We start from the raw sequence: 19,647 nt of genomic DNA, 5'->3' as shown, positions 1-19,647 counted from the left end.
GTTTGCAAAATGAAGTGCAACAGCTACTAACAATTGTTCCCCAATTTATCCTCATGTTAGTACAAGCCCATTGATTGGGACCCAAAGTGTATTTTCTTTAGAGAAGCTAGACAAGAGACAGTTATCTGGGCATGCTCACAAAATAAGACTGACAAAATGAATAAAGTATTGTATTTTAAGATGTGGAGCAATTACATAATTTCTTTTTTAAAAAAAGACTGACACTTACTGAAGTCATCATGTGATTGACACTGTCATATTTTTCATCTTAAAACACAATGTTCAATTCACAAAAGCCTATGTATTATGAAATTACTATTAAAACACCGACACTTTGAAAATCAACGCTCAGAACTACAAAGAGCTTCCTAGTTGACAAAGACACTTCTACCACAAACACCATCTATGCAAAAATACACAACTAAGGACTATTTCAAGGAGTAGTAACACAAACCGATATATTTGGAGCAGATAACATAGCTGTAAGGAGATTCTGTTCTTCATAAATCAGGAACGTAACAACAAAGTGGGTCTGTACCACTCAACTCTAAAAATGTAGTATTTCAGACTTAAATAAGATGATGGTCAGTCTATTTTGAATACTGCTGTGATATGATTAATTCCGTTAAGTCTGCATAAGCTACATACCCATAACCAAAGGGTTTAAGCAGGATACCGGCTGTAGCACCCAGAAATCTTTCATTAAGCACATGTCTGATTTTCCAATAGACTAAATACCCAACTGCTCCTAACTAAGAGTTTCCAGATGTTTTAATTATATTCTAAATATGGATACTTTTAAGCTTTTGGAAAAAAACCCTTGACCGTGTTATCATCTAATATAGAGGTGTCCTTTGATTTTATTGAATTTAAAAGACATTAGTAGAGCCCTACTTTAAATAATTTAATTAGTAGAGCATTATTTCAATAGCATAAACCCAGGAATAAAGCATTAACCTAGCCATTTTAATCATTTTACACAGGTGCATGATGATAATATTTGATTAAGCAATGATGAAAATCATGCAAATATTTCTTAATTTCACTAAGCTTTTCTATAGGCAAATTCACCTGCACCAAAGCCAGCTTTTGCGTGGTCTTTGGAGGTTTTAAGAGTTCAATAATTTATTGAATTGTTTTCACTGAATACCCAAGCCCTTCTCTTACACAGATGTTTATTTTAATGTATTCTACGTATCTAATTAAATATCCAGTATGGCCATGCAATAAAAGCTGTCCAGGACTACAATATAACAGGAAAACTATGGAAGTACATTTAAAAGAAAAGGCTGTCCTCATTTCAGCTGTGGGGAATGCACCACAGAAGAAAGTCATATAGGGAACCTACAGTGCAGCAACCGAGAACTTCTCCAAGTGGGCTAAAATAATATGCACTAATGAGTCAGCAGTGAGTCAGGCTGCATGATCTTTTCATCTTATTTCAAATGATTACAAAAATGATCATGTGACTTGCATCTTGGATTCCTTCCAAGGTGCACTTTTCAAAAGCTTACTTTGCCTATGGAGTGGCTACACTTTATGGTTAGTTTCACTAATAACAATTCAAATTGAGGAGGGCAGTAGTGGGAAATTGCCTTTGCTGTTAACATTAGCGATCTATGAAACCTGAATGAAATACCATTCCTTTCAATTTCAGTATTTACGACAGACACAAAGCCTTTCCATAACTCTATGAACATCACTGGCAAAAGCAGGGATCAGCTGTCCCTCAGCTGCCACTGAGGTTCACCGGGAAGGTTAGCTTCAGCTCCATATTGGCTTTGCATATTCCAGGCTCCTCTCCAGTGCTCCCATTAATAGAAGTACGGAACAAGGACAATTAAGTTGGATCTGCATTCAGCCAGGTCAGGTCCAAAAAGGGTTTATAAACTCTGAATCCATCATGGCCTGCAGTGGTTAAATGGTTCTGGAGGTGCAAGACTTTGGAAGCTGTATAGATAAAAAAATCTTCAGCTAGACCTTCATCCATACCAGTGTCATGGCTGATGCACAATTTGGCCTGAAAATCACCTACATTATTTAAAATCATCATGATAACTGAGTAATAAATTAAATATGACTACAAAATTTTAAACAAAGGCACACTTTTTCAAGATCAGTTCAGCATGTTTGTCTTTACAAAACATTTTACAAAACCTAAAGCTAACAGATGTTTCCAAGTAGAAATTCTTTTAAAAATATTTTGGGATTTTACATGTTATCACAACAGCAGAAATCCACGTTCAGTGCTCAGAATACAAGCAAAACTCCAAAACTCTCCTGGGCTTCTCAACCTATTTTTATACTGACAATCTCATTCAAAAGCAAGCAGGTGGAAGATGCACCCATGAAAGGTCTTGGTTTAATCTGTTTTTAACCAAATAGCCATTTTGTAATTGCTATTATTTGTGATATTTCAAGGATACCTCTCTGATAGCATTTTTCCACCTTTTGAATGGAGGAAAAGGTGGAAAGAAAAGAGGATGAATAAAAAAAGCAAAGAAAGTAAAAAGTTTCATGTAGTGTGGACTATTTGACTGTTTCATTTCTGATGTCATTACCCAACTGAGAAAACCTCAGTATCCTGCTGAGTAATAACCACTCTCATATGGCAGGAACAAAAGGAGGTAAGATTTGAAGGAGAAGTAGAAAGACCATTAGCAATTATGCTTGCATGTGCTTGTACTTGTGTTATCTGTAGAAGTAGCTTAGATTTTCATCAAAAGAGTAAAAAAAAAAAAGGCATCATCAGTGGCATCACTGCATCCAAAGAAGAGGTGTTTCACACATAAGTGCATATACTCAGTATATCTATTCCACATTACAAATTCTACAGGAATAGGTAGCTATTTAAAACCTGTTATTGTAACACTTCTACAGACTAACATATTAAAATTGTGTGTGCTATGTAAACACTTGATCACCTGAGAAAAATAAAACTATTAGCATTTTTCTGCAATGCTTACGTATTAGTGTTTTTCTCAGGTAAAAAATAAAACTGAGAAAACTGGAAAAACACTTAAAGAACAAAAAACTTTGCTAATTTTCCTTTTGCAAAGCTGATTCAATGTTCATAGTGAAAATCTGAAGAAGAGGTAAGTTATTGGTAAATTTACTTTTAAAAATACTGTAGAATACTTCTAAAGGCAACACGCAAACCCAAGAGTAGGGAAGTATACATCTCTGCTGTTCCTGAACACAGTTTACAAACAGCTGACTTGACAAATAATCCATAAAAGAATAAATATTGCCAACCAGATATTTTAAGCACACAGTTTTATTTTCAACTTTTCTCTTGATAAGATTCTTGGCAACTTAAGCAAAGCCTGGCTAGGAAAAAAAGAAAAAAAAAAAATGTGTATAGGACTTGAGTGAAATCAGGAATTGCTAGAGCAGTCAAAATGTGCACATTAAAACATGTTTTCTTCTGTGATAACAGCTGCTAGAGTCCATTCAAGGGGTGAGAATTCTTTTTTCAGTCTCAACGGTAGCACAAACAATAAAAAGGCAAGTTTTTGAACATCATGAGTGATATTACAGCAGAGAAGGACATCAGTGGTTTGACTATTATCTTAAAGACTCATAGCTTAATCTTGAAGGAGATCAGGTTATCACATGCTTCTAAATGAGGGCAGAAGATTGAAAAATTCATAACATTGTAATTAAACTGTGACTTGCTCTCATTTTCTGGTATCAATTAATTAAGCATAATTTAAAATAACATAAAAGCAGGGTAAAACATTAATGCTGACTGGAGGCAGCAACATGACACATTACTTGAACAAAAGGGTTTTTCTTCTCGTTAACTTATTTGGCCCACAGAACCTCAAATATAGCTTGTGACCACAACAAAAAGATAATTATAGTTGAGTGGCTTTAACATATCACTGAAAAAAGCTAATTTTTTCTTATAATACTGACAACTCTAATTAATATACCAGTTTTCTTTTAAATTCCACATATAGGACGATTATCCTCTCTTTTTATCATAGTCCATTTATTGTTGTGCTCACCAATGCTTAACTGAGATGGACACAGAGGTTTCTTGCAAAGTATTAAAAAAGAATATTTTGTAACATTTGCAACTTCACACTTGTCAACAATTTACGGGTGATTTCTGTGTGGTCTTGTAATTGCTTTCTTCCTGAAAATCATAAGAGACATTCAGTACCTTAAAACCAAGTATCTCTAACAACCCTAGAAAAAGACTACTCATTCCCAGAGATTTATTAAAGCATTAGAATAACATCATCTCTTGCTAAGAATTAATACAGACATTATTCTTCACAGAAAACTGAATTTAAACAAACAATGTAATAAATTACCTAATCTGCTCCCATTTCTGGGCATTGCCATGAAAGAGCCGAGGCTGCCCCCTATGACGCTATGAGGTCTCCGTAAAGGGGGCTTCTTGAAAGATCCTGTGTATTGGTGGAGAAATGAGTGCATGCTGTGAGACGTTGGAGGCCTGCCATTCTTCACAATAGGCTCTACAATTCACAAGGATCAAAATATTCATTCCCGCAAGCAAGTAGGAGTGTCAGGAACATGCCAGAAGGGGGGAAAAAAAAAAAGAAAAGAAAAAGAAAAAAAAAACAGTTACTAGACAGGAAATCACCATTCTGGTAAGATTCTCTTTCATACTAACAGCAGACTATACTAGTACTGCCATTTCTCTATTAATCAATTAATACAAAACATGGCATTAAATATTACCCATATTTCATTTTATTATATTCTGTCACTCTGCTGCTTGGATCAGTAAATGACCTGAAAATACAGTCTGAAAATGTGAATAAAACCAGAACATAGCTTTTAATATTGGCATATTTCTTTTCTTTTGAATTAGCCATTTGTCTTACTGCATACTGTTTTATCTTTATCATAATTTAACCAGAACAGATGTCAGACCAACTCACATGATGAGCAAATGCAACCGCAAGCCTTTAGAAATAGCCTCCCTCTCAAAATTCTCGAGGGTCACTAGTAGCAAGCCTCGCTAATACAAGTCTTAGAAGGAAAAATACCTGTCTGTACCCACCAGAGCTGTCATGCCATATCTATGATTATTAACTTACAGGATATCAGAAGAGTTAAGTATTCAAGGAGTTATCTGGCTTTCTGTTGGACTGTGTCTCAAACCGTTAAGTGTACTTAGACTCAAACCCCAGGCTGTAAGATTTTTTTTTAAATTATTATTGATAAACACTTTCTAAAAGAGAAACATTAGAAATTTATAAATCTTATATACAAATGTGCACAGAAATTGAGTGTTCGTGTTCTCTCAGCAAACCCGACTCTGCACATGTGAACTATGACTCCAGGATTGCCATGGTACTAGAAGCATCTAGTTCTAAAACCAAAGAGGATTTTTTTTTTTTTTACCCCAACAAGAAGCATAATAGACGTCAGCTTTTGTTGAATGTCACAAAACTGGACTTATCAGAACCACTGAAGAAGTAATTAATACAAGAAATTAATACAAGAAATTAATTAATTAATTACACCCTTCCTCCCAAGGGTGTAATGCAGCCAGGCTGTGCTCAAAGCTTCATGCACACCTACCGGGAGAGGGAGCCATATGGGATTTCATCACCCCAACTTACATTCTCATTTACAGGGACCCCAAAAATCTTCCTTTCCCTTCCAAAGTAAGATAAGAACATTATAGCTAGGATAAGTTATTTTATGGAAAGCAGAATTTCAGTGGTGAAGGAAAGTAACAGCAACAAATACCTAATAAACCAAGGAAAACAGGATGCTGAAGGGAATCCCTTCCCTCTGCACATGTACAAAAACCTTTTGGATATATTATGATGATTGGTCTGAAGTACAGACAGAAATACCCAAGGATCGGCCATGGACTTTAAAAAATAATTATGCAAGGAATTTTTGCACATAAACATGAATAATATAGTAAGGGGAAAAAAGTCACTAACTCAGCTGCTGCAGAAAAAAATAAAAGAAAAAACTGCTTTAGGTAGAAAACAGAACGTGAAAGGATACGTCAGCACTGATAGGAACCTGCCTGCATCTTTCCATTTGTATCCCTCATAAATAGAGCTACGAAGTGGGTGAACACGAGGAAAAACACACTGTACATCCATGTATATGTTCATGAAGGATGATCAGCATCTTCAGCTTCAAAACTCTGCACATCTCTGTCCCAAATCCTTATTTCTGATTCTAATACACTGCATCATCCCTTTTCATCTAAGAGTGGTATCAGCTTCCTTGTTGTGTGCCTCTGACAACAGGTTTATCCTAGGGCAGCAGGCAGCAAATCCCTCATCGGTTTTTGAGTAAAATCTATTACTACTTCCACATGACAGTAAACCTAAGTTCACATACAGCACAACTACTGCTTTTACCTTCTATACATTAAAATTTGCTTCCTAACTTTCTTACTCATCTTTGGTTTGAATTCGATCCACCTTCTAGACTAAAAAGCTCACACTGAGTTTCCACACAGTGCCGAACAAATGAATGGTAATGCTGACAATCCAAACACCTGACGAGTACACAGTTTGTTCTGTTGAGACAGCCATCATTGGTTATAGCTATGCTGCCTGGTGGGATTTAGTGGCAAGGCTGCATAATTTTAAAGTTACTACTTCATCTGCATTCCTTATATAAGCAATAAATTATATATTAAGCGTGTAATTCTATTTCATTTTAATTGTTTCTAAAACTAAAGTTTTATGAACTCTAGGAAACAAAACTCTCCTCCCTTTGACCAAGCACTGCTACACCAAGCAAAGCAGAAGTCCCTCAGTTTTCTTTCTTTTGTTTTAAAGTCCGAATAATAAACCTAGGAAGAAAGTTCTCAGATTTTTTTTTTGTTAGTATGGAAATGTACTGCTAGAAATCACTCAAATGTTTCTTAGCCCTGTCACTTGTGCTAACAGCCTTATGCTTTGGAGGGTAAGCTAAACCCTGAGCAAAGTGCTGGGACAGACTGCTGCTTGCCATCTATCTCCCATGGCAAGATTACCGTCTCGAACACCAAAATGCAAATTCTGCATCAAAGTAAAAAATTCTTTTCCTCATGACACTGGTAGGTTTGCACATATTCAGGGTTTAAAACAAAATTCGTAAGACATCCTAACATATGAAAAGTTCGGCTCAAATATAGGGATAAACACAGATAACATTAATAAGTAAACAAAAATTTTAGATAAAAATCAAAGACAAATGGTTGACATAATAAGATCCAATTATATAAAAATAAATTTTGCCATCATAGACAATTATTACCTTCCTGCACTGTCGTAAGTACTGCCCTAAATTATGGAGCCCATTATAAAATTTAGCAAGAATAATCTAGGTCATGGAGTAGGACAGGCATAACTACCTACAGACAATGAAATGAAGGTTACAAAACCTCTCAGATTACTAGTATACTTCTGACTGAGAGAAGTATTAACAGTACTTTTTTTTTTTTAATCCTAGTACACATTAGTTTACAAAATGGAGGGATCACATGGCATTGTATGATGGTATAACATACAGAACTATGGTATGGAAGGGTATTTTTTTTTACATACAGTTATGTTTGCATTGTTGTATGCTAGAAACCTTTAAAGAAATGTTCACATCATGTGCTGCTTTCTCCATGCAAACGTGACAATAATCGCAAAAACCTGAAACAAATACTTAAAATCATCAAGCAAACTCTTGCTGGAAATGAATTTACCAGACTGTTTATTATTATTTTTGTGCAAATTTCAAATTTCGAAAATACTTGGAAAAAAAAAAAAAGCATTTAACTCCCTCTGTCTGAAGAACCCCAAGTAATTCTTTCAAGGTTACAATTTCATTTAAATCATTTAAAGAATTCATTTTTTTACAGTATTATTAATATGTTGAATCAGTGCATTTAAAGGGTAATGCTGCAGGTTTTAAGGTGTGAATTTAATGCAACTGCTGCGTCTCTGAATAACATGAATCAAAACTGTAAAAGCTAAATGCCTTTACTACCTACATCTATAAACTACTGCTTATAATTTTATCTCTGTGATTATAGGTCTGGTTTGTCTTTAAAAATAGAAGTTTCCCCTACCTAAAACTCACAAGCATTCCTTCTGTTAGTGTCACTCTACTTGGTAACTATAACTCAGTAATTTAAAGGCTCAGCTGACATGATGGAGGTGTTTCTGGTACCACAGTAGGTATTTTCATGGTGCTGTTGGTTTAATATTCGGCCACAGCCAAAACGACTGATAGAACTTAAGAGGGAAGTAGAAAACCACCAGAAAATCACTAGGTAAGTACATAAATCAACTGCATTTTGAATATCATGCACCGTTCTGTTTCTCCTCTCTCCAACAGATTAAAGCCGCAGAAGTATGACACACCCCACAGACTTGTAGGGGGGCTGAGGAGGACAGCTGGACATCAGCTGCATCCACCGGCTCCTCCGGCACAAGAGCGAAGGCCACTGAAAAAGCCAACCGTGGCAGGCTGCATGTGGTGCACGGAAGCGGCTCTCCTCACCACCCAGCCTGTGGAAACTCCTCGCCACAGGATGCTGAGACCATCAGAAGTTCACTAGACTCAAGGGGAGACCGAACAAGCAATCTGCTCAGGGTTACTAACTGCACACGGACGTACCTAGGTCAGGAAGTCTCTCAACTAGAAACTGGTGCAGTACTCTGGGGAAATAGTTATATTTTGGGCTCTGATCTTCAACTCGCCCTTAAATGCCATCCTGAGAAACAGGAGAGCAGCCAGGCAGAACTCCAGCCGTCCTTACACCGCAAGGCGCCTGCAGCACCTGCGCAGTTCGCTCGCGTTGCCTCATGCCGGCACCACCATTTCAGCAACCACCTTAGGAATTATTTCTCTGCAGCCCTCCTTTCCTTGCTCTGCTCTACAGAGTCTGTAATTCCAAGCTCAAACATTTGTAAATGCAAAAGCAAGCTGAAGGTGTGACTTCTGAGTGGTTCTGTATTAACTGCATTTGGTTGGTGGTTGTTACATTATCCTAATTTGGCTACAAAACACTTCATCTTTCACTCACCTTTTCACTCATCTTCCTAGGAATGTCAGCCCAATTCTTAAATTTATTATGAAACCTGCTAAGATGTCACGTAAATCTAGTCTTTAAACGTGAGAAAAGTGAACAGAAACATTCTGAATGAGAATATTTAGAAATATTATACTGGTGTACAGGATGAACGCGTGGTTTTCTTTTCAATGCCCCTGAATGCTTCTTGAAATATGAACGTGCCCTGCTTTTTCTTTTTTCAATTTTATATATGTACACACATACACAAATACACACACACACAGTTTTTTGATGCCACATCCATGTCATCTTGCTAAGTGTGCATCCTCAGCAAGGTTTAAAATTGAGCAATGCAATGTTGACTGCACTGTTGTTATTACTTGACTTTGGAGCTTGGCAAATGCTGAGCTGCTGGTTTATTTCGTTTGGATCAATTTCTTGTGGTTTTTTGCATCCTATCATTCAAACTTCTGTTATTACTGGCATAATGCAAAGTAACTACAACAGTACCTCTCAAAGAAAATACTGTTTAAAATAGCACCAGCTGGGCTCACTAATGTTGTAAGAGTTTGTAGACCATGCTGTTGATCTGTTTTAGAATACATACATATATTTTAAGAAAATACAATACCCAGTAAGGTACCAGTGCTCTGCTAAGTTTGAAATAATGCCAACACCAATACTAACAAACATACACGAACAGAACATAACTCAAATGAGATGCTGAAATCTTTCAGTTGTGAAGTGACAGAAATTTATGCTTGAACATAAGTGGAACTGATTCTTTTATTTCATCATTATGAGAACTGCCAAACTCTGGTAGAACAATAGGGCACATAACCAAGAAGCTTGTCTGAGGAATTAGTTAAAACCAACTATTTTATGAGGTTATAAAGATGTCTCCTCTTTTTCCTTTAACTGCAATTTAAATTAACCACAAACCCTGACCTGAAATTACTCCCAAGTTGAACAATTTTTCAATAAATCTCCAATGTTTCTTTTCCTTGTCCATCCATCTTAACAAAGAGTGACACTACCACTTTCTTCCCTGTGTTGGATTTACTTAACTGGATTTACTTAATCTGAGTTCCAGAGACCCTGCAGTATTGCCGGGCATTTCCATGCAAGGCCCCAGCAACTGACATACTGTCACACGTCAGTCAACTGGTGGATTAAAGAAAGTGTTTTCATTCAGAATGTAAATGCATTTTAAAACACACTTTATGAATATCTAATACCACATATTCAACTATCTCTTTTTCTGTCCCATGAGTATTTCCATTATGTGACAAAAAGAACAAGCTGGCTTTCAGATTTCACTGCCTAAATTTTGGAATGGTATTTGCTTCAGCTAGTTTAAATAAAGAATCAAATTCACCTGTCATACATGGTGACACTTTCCCTTAAATCAAGCATCTCTGATAAAGCTGAGTAAGTCTGCAAGAAAATGTATTATTCAATAACCACTATCTATTCCGGACGTGGAAACCATACAAATACATTAATATATACTTTAATCTCATACAAATGAAGTACACAGGAGGAGGTTTCTTTCTAATCAAAGACAGATAGCACAGACCTAGCATTTACAGTCTCTGATTTGGATATATAATTGGGACTGATCCCAGGCATGCTCCACATTCTAAGTAAGGATGAACTTTTGTGCAACAGCAAGCCTGCTGCTACCAAAAAGGTGGCTCAAGGTCCTCCTCCAGCAAAAAAGAAGTGTAATTTCGATTTAGGTTTTTGAACTAGATCATCACAGGGCACACAGAGCACGGGCAGTGACAGAAGAGTGGAGGCAGAACCTCACTCACCACTTTTAGCTGCAGCTTGACTTTGGACTGGCTCAACTACAACATTACACTGAACGCCCCGAGAATCAGCCACTGGGTTTTATAGGAAAGGACTCTACACAGTTTCTTTTCCACCCACCTTGACCTCACCTTGATCCAGAAAACTCCCAAGGTTTGTTTTTGGGTTTTTTTTTCTTTTCCGTTTTGATAAAGAATTGGGAAATGTCAAAACTTTACATTTTTTAAATATGCATTCTCTAAACAGCCCCGCATTCATGAAGCTTGTGATCCACCATGTTAACCTTTTAAAATTATTTATAAACTGTCTTAAATGCTAGTCATGTAACAATCATATTTTGTCATCATCTACTACATGTTCACTTAACTAACCTTAATATATGCTCTATTAATAATTACTCAATTTTTACATGTCTATTGGCATTAAGACTGGTTTGGGTTTTTTTTGACTTGCAGTATATAATATTTTGAAAAAACTGTTTTCATGAAGAAGCTATTATCAAAAATTCCTTTATTTCTTCAGAAATCCTGGAATCTAAGCATGTGAATTTCTGACATTTTTGAGCTGGTATGCTGCACTATACAATATTTAATTACAGTGCTTTAAGGCTGTCAGACCTATTCAGTAAAATTAGTTGATTGCAGGTGATGGCTCCCATAGAAAAAAAAAATATTTAAATAACCTGAAGCATCTATATGTTTCCTTTATCTATGCTCTCAGGGAGCTGCATGAGCAGCATTGTATAAAATACTGTATATTTATACATTATTTTATAGGGCTGTTTCCTTGGACTCCATTACCAGGAAAATATTAAGTCACTCTAAAAACAGTGCAATCACTCAAAACCACTTAAAACTCTATTTATTCATTAAATAATAAGATGGAACCTATTACAATATTAAAAACTTGGCAGAACCTCAAGGGATTCCTCCCATTGCTCAAAATCAATCCATTTGATTACAGCAGTCATGTGTAGAGCAAACATTCTTCACTTGGAAGACAAAGGGCAAAAAATATTGGTAGCCCCTTTGAAGAAATGTTGCAACAGAAACCTAAAGAAACAGAGCCTTCAAATTTCTCCCAAAAATCAAGTACTGTTTTTAAAAGGCACTGTAACATCCTGTCAACCTTTTTTTCCCCTTCAATTTGGGACAAAAAGGACAGAAATTTTTCCAAGGAGTCTGTTTAAACTACAAACACAAGAGATCATACACAATGCAAAAAATGAGATCAAGACATCTGAAAAACACCGCAGAAGCCTTTTGAGAGTGACTTCACATACAGTTAAGTTTTTGCCTTCAGTCTAGGTACTGAGGCAAAGAGGATCACAAATCAAATGAAAAATATTCAAAGCCAAAACTCTGCCCTTCAGTTTTATGTATTTTCTACTATTGAAAAGATAATTCTCAAGACAGTACTTTTCATAGAATCATCACAAAATGGTTTAGGTTGGAAGGGACCTCAAAGATCATCCAGTTCCAACCCCCCTGCCATGGGCAGAGACACCTTCCACTAGACCAGGTTGCTCAAAGCCACATCCAGCCTGGCCTTGGACACTTCCAGGGATGGGGCATCCACAGCTTCTCTGGGCAACCTGTTCCAGTGCCTCACCACCCCCTGTGGGAACAGTTTCTTCCTGATATCCAATCTAAACCTCTCCACTTTCAATTTAAACTCATTACCCCTTGTCCTGTCACTACAGGCCCTTGTAAAAAGTCCCCCCCCAGCTTCCTTGTAGCCCCTTCAGGTACTGGAAGGTGCTATAAGGTCTCCCCGGAGCCTTCTCTTCTCCAGGCTGAACAAGCCCAACTCTCTCAGCCTGTCCCCATGGCAGAGGTGCTCCAGCCCTCTGAGCATCTTCGTGGCCTCCTCTGGACTCGCTCCAACCAGTCAATACCCTGCTGATGTTGAGGGCTCCACAGCTGGACGCAGCACTCCAGGTGGGGTCTCACAAGAGCAGAGTAGAGGGGGAAAATCCCCTCCCTCGACCTGCTGGCCACGCTTTTCCTGATACAGCCCAGGATATGGTTGGCTTTCTGGACTGCCAGCGTACACTGCCCGCTCATGTCCAGCTTTTCATCCACGATTATCCCCAAGTCAATCTCCTCAGGGCTGCTCTCGATCCGTTCTGAGACCAGCCTGTACTTGTGCTTTGGATTGCGCCGACCCATGTGCGGGACCTTGCACTTGTCCTTGTAGAAGTCTGTGGTAACTTCTGGTCATCAGAACACGTACTGAACACAGGCATGGTAGTCCTGTACCTCTTATCATTTATGCATGACACACCACCAGTTGCTAAATCTTCCTTTTAAAAAGCCTAACTCCAGAAGGCATCACACTACACCAAATCCTTCAGAACAGTCTCTCAGGTACAATTTAAAATCGATGTGAGTCAGCATCGTCGCCAAGATACAAATATCCCTGGCGTCTAACCTTGCCTTGTATACACAACTACCCCGTACCTCCCAACACAAATATCTCTGAGGTCACAATACCAACCAGGTCAGGAAACAGAGGAACTGGCTCCTTTTTGCCCTACTTACAACAGCTGTGTTGGTGAGTTATGTCTGTTTTCCTATTCTGTATTTAAAAAAATCCATCTGAATGCCATCTGAGAACCAATCTCTGCACATCCATCAGTAAGCTTACAGCAGCAGAAATATGGTGTATTTACAGAGTCCACATCTGCATCTAAGCACCATGTTCTCCTGCCAAAGCTGCATTCTGCTTGTGAAGGAAAACACGAGTTGGCAACTGCCCCCACCCCATCCCAAGACTATAGGTCTCTGCAGCATGCTTTCAGGCACTGAATTTTCATGCTCATTTGACTTTATAACCACTTCCACACATGAATAGAACCTCCAGGTTTTGTGGGAAGAAGCAAATTAAAACAGAAAGGAAGAAAGAACACTATGTTGTGCAGCGTACGTGGGATGGAGAAACCATACTGAACAGTAATAACAAAAACTGATGTATGACACAGCAGAGCAGGGTACATACAGACTATAATAAAAACATCCATCAGTATGGTTTAAGGGGCAAGTACAAGGTTCAGTATGTAGCTGTGACACCTGCCAGTTATTTGCAGTAATCAGTAGCTCCAGTATGAGCTCTAGCACTTTTGGTGATTTCTCCCCACCTCCCCTTGGTATTTTTGTATTGATACTTTCCTCTGGTATCAACAGAGAATTGTATTGATTTATTACCAGTAAGTACTCCTCTGTTCATATTTTCAATTCAAGAACATCTTGGAAATATGTTGCAACACACTGTTTTCTTTCCATACTCAAGGAATCACACGTGGCAGATGGAATGGGAGTTTCTCAGCTGTACTGAAGATGAAATGAAATGACTACAACTACAAAGACATTTGGATATTCTGAGACAGTACTGCAATGTGTCAAATTTATACATTCATTCCTCTTAGCAGAGTAGTATCTAGTCATTAAAGGCCTTAAACCTAAAAAACACTTACGCACTTTACTGTAGCTGATCCTTCCATTATTACTCACACCTGTAAAATTACAAAAAAATTATGCAAGTGTTTGTGAGACTGGATCCTATGATCACATCACTGTGCTAAAGCAGACCAAATGGATATAAATATTAGTCTACAAATTCATGAAGCCATTTCTATCAGAACCCGACTTGTTTTGGTTTAGTATGTATATGTGCATATGTCTATACAGAAAAATAAACACTGGCAATATAGAATGGCTAAGTTACTTATATATTAAGGCAAGAGCTGCAGATGTATTTTTTAACATATCTTGCAATTATTCTTAAAAGCATGCCAGAGCTTACAGTAACATATTTTATAGTATTAGACAATAAGGCCACATTTTTTGCTTTCATTAGAGAGCAAATTCGTATGTATTTAAAGTATTTGCATAAATTTTACAGTTAATTGAGCTTTAAATATGCATGATTTGAATGCTACTTCTAGCTAAATTTCATTAGTATGTCACTGGCAAGGAAAAAATTCAGGAGCAAATTTAGTTGTCAACGGCTACAAATTACCATTTAGGATTTTTAATATTAATCTGAACAGATATATTAAAAATCTAGAATTAAAAAACCAAGCCAGCACGTTGTTAGTGTGCTTGAATCAAGACAGAATGAAAAATAAGCAAAAAATCCAACTAATTGATTTTATATGTTGAAACAAGGACCACAAAATCTTCTGTGCTCAGATGCAAGAATAGCCCAAAGTATACTTCACCCAGTCCACAGTTCATAGGGCTTCGGATGTGTATCAGGCATTTCCCTGGTCCCTCTTCTTTATGGTTTATGCATCTGATTTTGTGATGCTTCCTCACCCAGAAGCCAATTATGATAAACATAATTTGTAAGGCAGATTTAATTATATATAGTTTTCTGTTCACTAAACAATTTGATGGTGTTCCCAAAAAACCCCAAACCAAAAGCAAAACTGTTGGTTATTCTACATTCAGTGCTATAGCCCTGTGCTACTGCGTCGAACAATATGGGTTGATCCCCGCTAATCCCGTTTTGCTGCTGATGGATGAGTGCTGCATACTGAGATGGCACTGACATCACGCGATGAAGGAGGCTGTGTATGAAATGAGATTGCATACAAAAGGTTAGCTGATTCAGTGGTATCAATACACAGCAAAGAAATTAAAAGTTATGTATCTATTTTTATGTCTTTGAACTGCAAATGGGACAATTTATTCTGCATTAGGAATACTGTTCTGTCAAAGTAAATCTTCAAACAACCTACTCAAAGCTGGAGCTAATGACAAGGTAGGTCTCTGGATCAGATCAGCAGTTACTTGAAATCAGAGGCAATTATTCTGGGAGAGGAAACGTGTGCCGGAGGGCCGACCAAGGCAGGTTATTGCAAAAGGGTGACCCTAAGATAAGGTTCCTGATACTGTGTACATGTGATGTACATCTGGAATTGCAGTGCTGAACAGCAACTTCGTAATAAAGATTTTACAGTACACGTACGTGAACACCAGAGTCAGATGAGTGTGGATCCCTGGTCAGCACAGATGGAGTTTCTATGGATGTAGCCTCTATAACCTCTCATATCCAGAAACACAGCTGTTCTCCAGGAAGAAAAGAGCTAGCTTGTATAAAATTACATCCTTCAGTGAACACGGCCATCAGAATGGAATGACAGGAGACAAGGCAGTTGATTCTCTCCGAAGAAAAAAACACAACCCAAACCAAAACAAAACTGGACAATAACAATAGGAAAAAATTCTGCTGTAAAGGCGTTCAGTGTTCGGGGTCTATCCTTGCCTTCCGGCATGAGAACAGCTGCAACGCCCTTCAACTCTCATTTCTCAAGTTCATGATGTAATAACGGTTGAAAATAAACCACATATGAAAAACCACTTTCTGAAGACTGTTTGTATCCCTGACTTTGATCCTCTGTAGATCAAGATATTTGCTTGCTTTTGATTTACTAAGCTCTGCTTTTTAAGTTCCTTTAAGAACAGATCCGAAGCCCGTGAACCGGGCACGTTTGTGTTTCTCCGTTCCACAGGGTAAAGGAGTTGTTTATTCTTAAAAGCAGAACTAGGGAGAGGGTTACTCCTGCTTTCTGAGATCAGCACCATCCCAGTAGAACATGCACTTTCAAGATTTTAATGCAGCTATCACCTTATAAACTATTCCTCAAGAGACTACATCTGCTTATGTGTCCGAGAGTCAGTCGGACACATGACTCTCATGACTGACGAGAGTCAGTCAGCCTGTACTGACTATAAGTCAGTACAGGCTTCTTAGCACTCTGATTTTACAGGATGCAGAGACAAACCTTCCTCATTCAAGCACTCCTCTAAGCAATTTTTTTAAATAATGTCCACGGGAGGATTTTTTCCAGGCTAAATTCTCTACAAAACCTGTCTTTCACCAAAAGAGAGAACTTGTTTCCCAACTCTTTTTCCCAGCAATTGTTGTTGCCCAAACCCTGATTCCTATGGTCTGTCTGAAAACTACTTTTGGGAAAGTTAGAGCTTCCTTTAGAAATGCAGGACTAGCTGGTGTAGCAAGCATTTTTCCAACCCTACTTTATAAGAAAAGGACGGTTGGAAAGGAAAAACAAAGTAAAACAAAACTCCACAAAGCAGTATCCTGTTCATCTCTGCAAGATCAGAGATAGGACAGATACCAATATCTGCATTCCAGAGTATCAGAAAAAGGAAGCAAATGTCAGTAAAACTTCTTAGAATTACATAAAATGAGTTAAAGGTTACACACAGCAACAGTACAGTTTATATTTACGATCCTTCTCTTTCAAGAGGATCAAGAACACTTCAAAGCATCCAAAGATACTCTACTAAGACATTAACAACATTTTGCAGTTATAAGCACAGCATGTACCATATCACACAACTTTAGCATATAAGCTTCCTTTTAGCCAATGAGATAACATGTAAAGCAAAATAAAAGGAGTACCAAAAGCTAAAAAAAGAATCTGTAATTAGAAACATTTTCTTCGACTGTATTGTTATCACTTCAAACATCTACTGAGAAGTTAACTTTGTCGAAGTTTGGTGATAAGCATGCAGAAGACATCTAAGTATGCCTGTTTGAGATAATTCCCAGGTAAATATTATAAACTTTAAATAGATTCATACATGGTTTAAGATGGTGTAAGTTCATGCTTTTGTAAATGAGTTACTGTGTCCTCTGCCCCTTTAAGCTGGCACCCAGAACATGATCCAGTTTAAAATAACATCTTTTTATTCTTCCTGGATCCAGTCTTCAACTGAATCCATTCAGTAACCCAGTTCACTACATTCACTGATGCTGGTGACAATTTTTTATGCTTATTTCCCAACATGAAAATAATATTCTTACCACTTATTTGCATAATTAAATCAATCCATCAGAAGTATATACAGGTCTGAATAAAATATGAATCAGTAACAAAGGCTAATACAGGTGAAACTATGTGGGACAACTGCTCAGAGTCTCATAAAGTACTTACATCAGTGCTACAATTATTGTTTGAGTAGACTTGCTGTACCAACACATAAAAGTTGTAATAAACATTTTTCCAGACAGGACAAAAGCAATGAATATACCAGGTTTAAGGGTAAAAATGAAAAATATTAATAGCTTTGTTTTGTATGCAACAGATTTTGGATGGGGTTTTGAAAGTCTGCAGGGCAAATCCATAACCTCTACTTCTGCTCAAATTTCCCATCCCTGTCAGTTTTCAACTGGAAAATTCAGAATCATTTATTGGTGTGAAGTGGGGAAAAAAACAATTCAGATCACTTGATACTTGAGACAATCTTAGATGTCAGCAGAGCAAGAAACAACACTATTCAGCATGTAAGATGAAACATGACTTAAAAGCTGCAGCCCAGGAAAAAGAACAAAGCAACAAAATCTCTTCCAGTCATTATTACTGCGGTTTGCATTCAAAAGCAGCATCCTCATTAATGCGAACCTTATAGCAGCCAGTACATTTATGGGATCAGCCAAAGACTTGCATAAGAACATGGACAAGCTAGTTATTCTGAGTGTTTCTAGCTGCCTTCATATTACTGAAGAGAAGTACTACTCAGAGACATGAAGGGGTGACAGAATTCTCAGACTAGTGCACTGTATCACCAGTGATAAAGTATATGGTTTTAATTCTAATACTTAAGCAATTACTACCAATTATATTATGAAACAATGATATTTGGAAAAAAATTATTTGAAGCCATATGAAGTTAATGTGAGACCCACTGAATTTATACAATAACGGGTTTGTTATCTATGATCCTTGCTGCACACCACATAAAAGTATCCATTTAGGTAGCTTTTGACAAATAGCTGCATAACAGTTTAATATCAAAGCAAAGCAAACCAAACCAGTATGTGACAACATATCAACCTGTTAAAAAAATTAGGGTAGTCAGATGTAAGATAAATCAAAAAGAACAGATTAGTGAGGAAGTCCATGCAATTGTGAAAACTGCAATAAAACCCAACAGCACCCACTTGAGTGGGGCCTGTCAAAATTCTTGCATTTTCTGGAAAGCGAAAGGCAAGCTTACCGTTATCTTTGCTGCTATTTTCTTCAATTGTCATTTGTTCTGCTAGCTCAGACAGCGATTCATCAATGGTCTGGCTTCCACGCAAGGTTAAGGAAAGTCTTCTCTTAAACTTTTTCATTTTATCAATATTAAGTCTGGCTTAAGGAAGCCTGGGGAGGGAAAAAAAAAAAAAGAAAAAAAGAAAAGGCAAAAGTGAGGAAAAAATTCGTTCATCAGAAAACAAAAATTAAATTATCTCACATCAAAACGCAACAAGGCTTACAGAAACTTCAGTCAATATGCAACGTATCCTTAAAACAATATCCTTAAAGCAGGATTACTCTACTGGACTGAAGAATAATGTCTTAGAGGTAGGTGCAGATATGTTTTTGCCATTTTTATTACTGTTAGGGAACATGAGAGTCTATTCTTTGAAAAAACAAACAAACAACAAAACCAAACCACCAGCTAATTTGATCACTAATTTTTCAATCCCATAATACAACAAATAATCATGTAAAAACTTATTGAGTATGCACACTGTTGCCTCCTCTTGAGCCTCTTTCACCAAGTCCCCTGAGGAAGAGGAGGAGGCTGGAACCTTCTGTTTTCAGCCAGTTTGTTTATGGATGAGAAGTTACTGCACTTCTCGGTATTTTGCCCTTTTCACAAAAGAAGGAAGGGGACAACACTGGGAGCCTTAAACACAAAAGCAATTCTCAAACCTGATCCCCCACAGGGAAACAGATAGCAACGGCTAAAATGGACGTTTCTCTACAGCCAGGCAGCAAGACAAAACTGGGAACAAAGCAG

General features: G+C 37.4%; 1 protein-coding gene across 4 annotated transcripts in view; it reads right to left on the bottom strand.

Annotated features, from left to right (window-relative positions):
• The window catches only part of CDK17 (cyclin-dependent kinase 17), a 52,455-nt gene extending 33,482 nt beyond the window's left edge, over positions 1-18,973 (bottom strand). Inside the window, exons 1-3 of one of the 4 annotated variants that reach the window (XM_010151466.1) lie at positions 18,856-18,973; positions 14,301-14,339; positions 4,326-4,490 (exon numbers count right to left, since the gene is read on the bottom strand). In XM_010151466.1, coding sequence (XP_010149768.1) covers positions 4,326-4,490; positions 14,301-14,339; positions 18,856-18,973 — 322 coding nt within the window. The remainder of the gene's footprint in view (positions 1-4,325; positions 4,491-14,300; positions 14,340-18,855) is intronic. The other 3 variants (XM_010151467.1, XM_010151468.1, XM_010151469.1) reach the window with 3 other exon arrangements.
• Positions 18,974-19,647: the final 674 nt, after the last annotated feature.

The sequence above is a fragment of the Eurypyga helias genome, unplaced genomic scaffold (assembly GCF_000690775.1).
Source record: "Eurypyga helias isolate BGI_N326 unplaced genomic scaffold, ASM69077v1 scaffold17425, whole genome shotgun sequence".
NCBI lineage: Eukaryota > Metazoa > Chordata > Aves > Eurypygiformes > Eurypygidae > Eurypyga > Eurypyga helias.
This window is presented reverse-complemented; position numbering and strand designations above follow the sequence as displayed.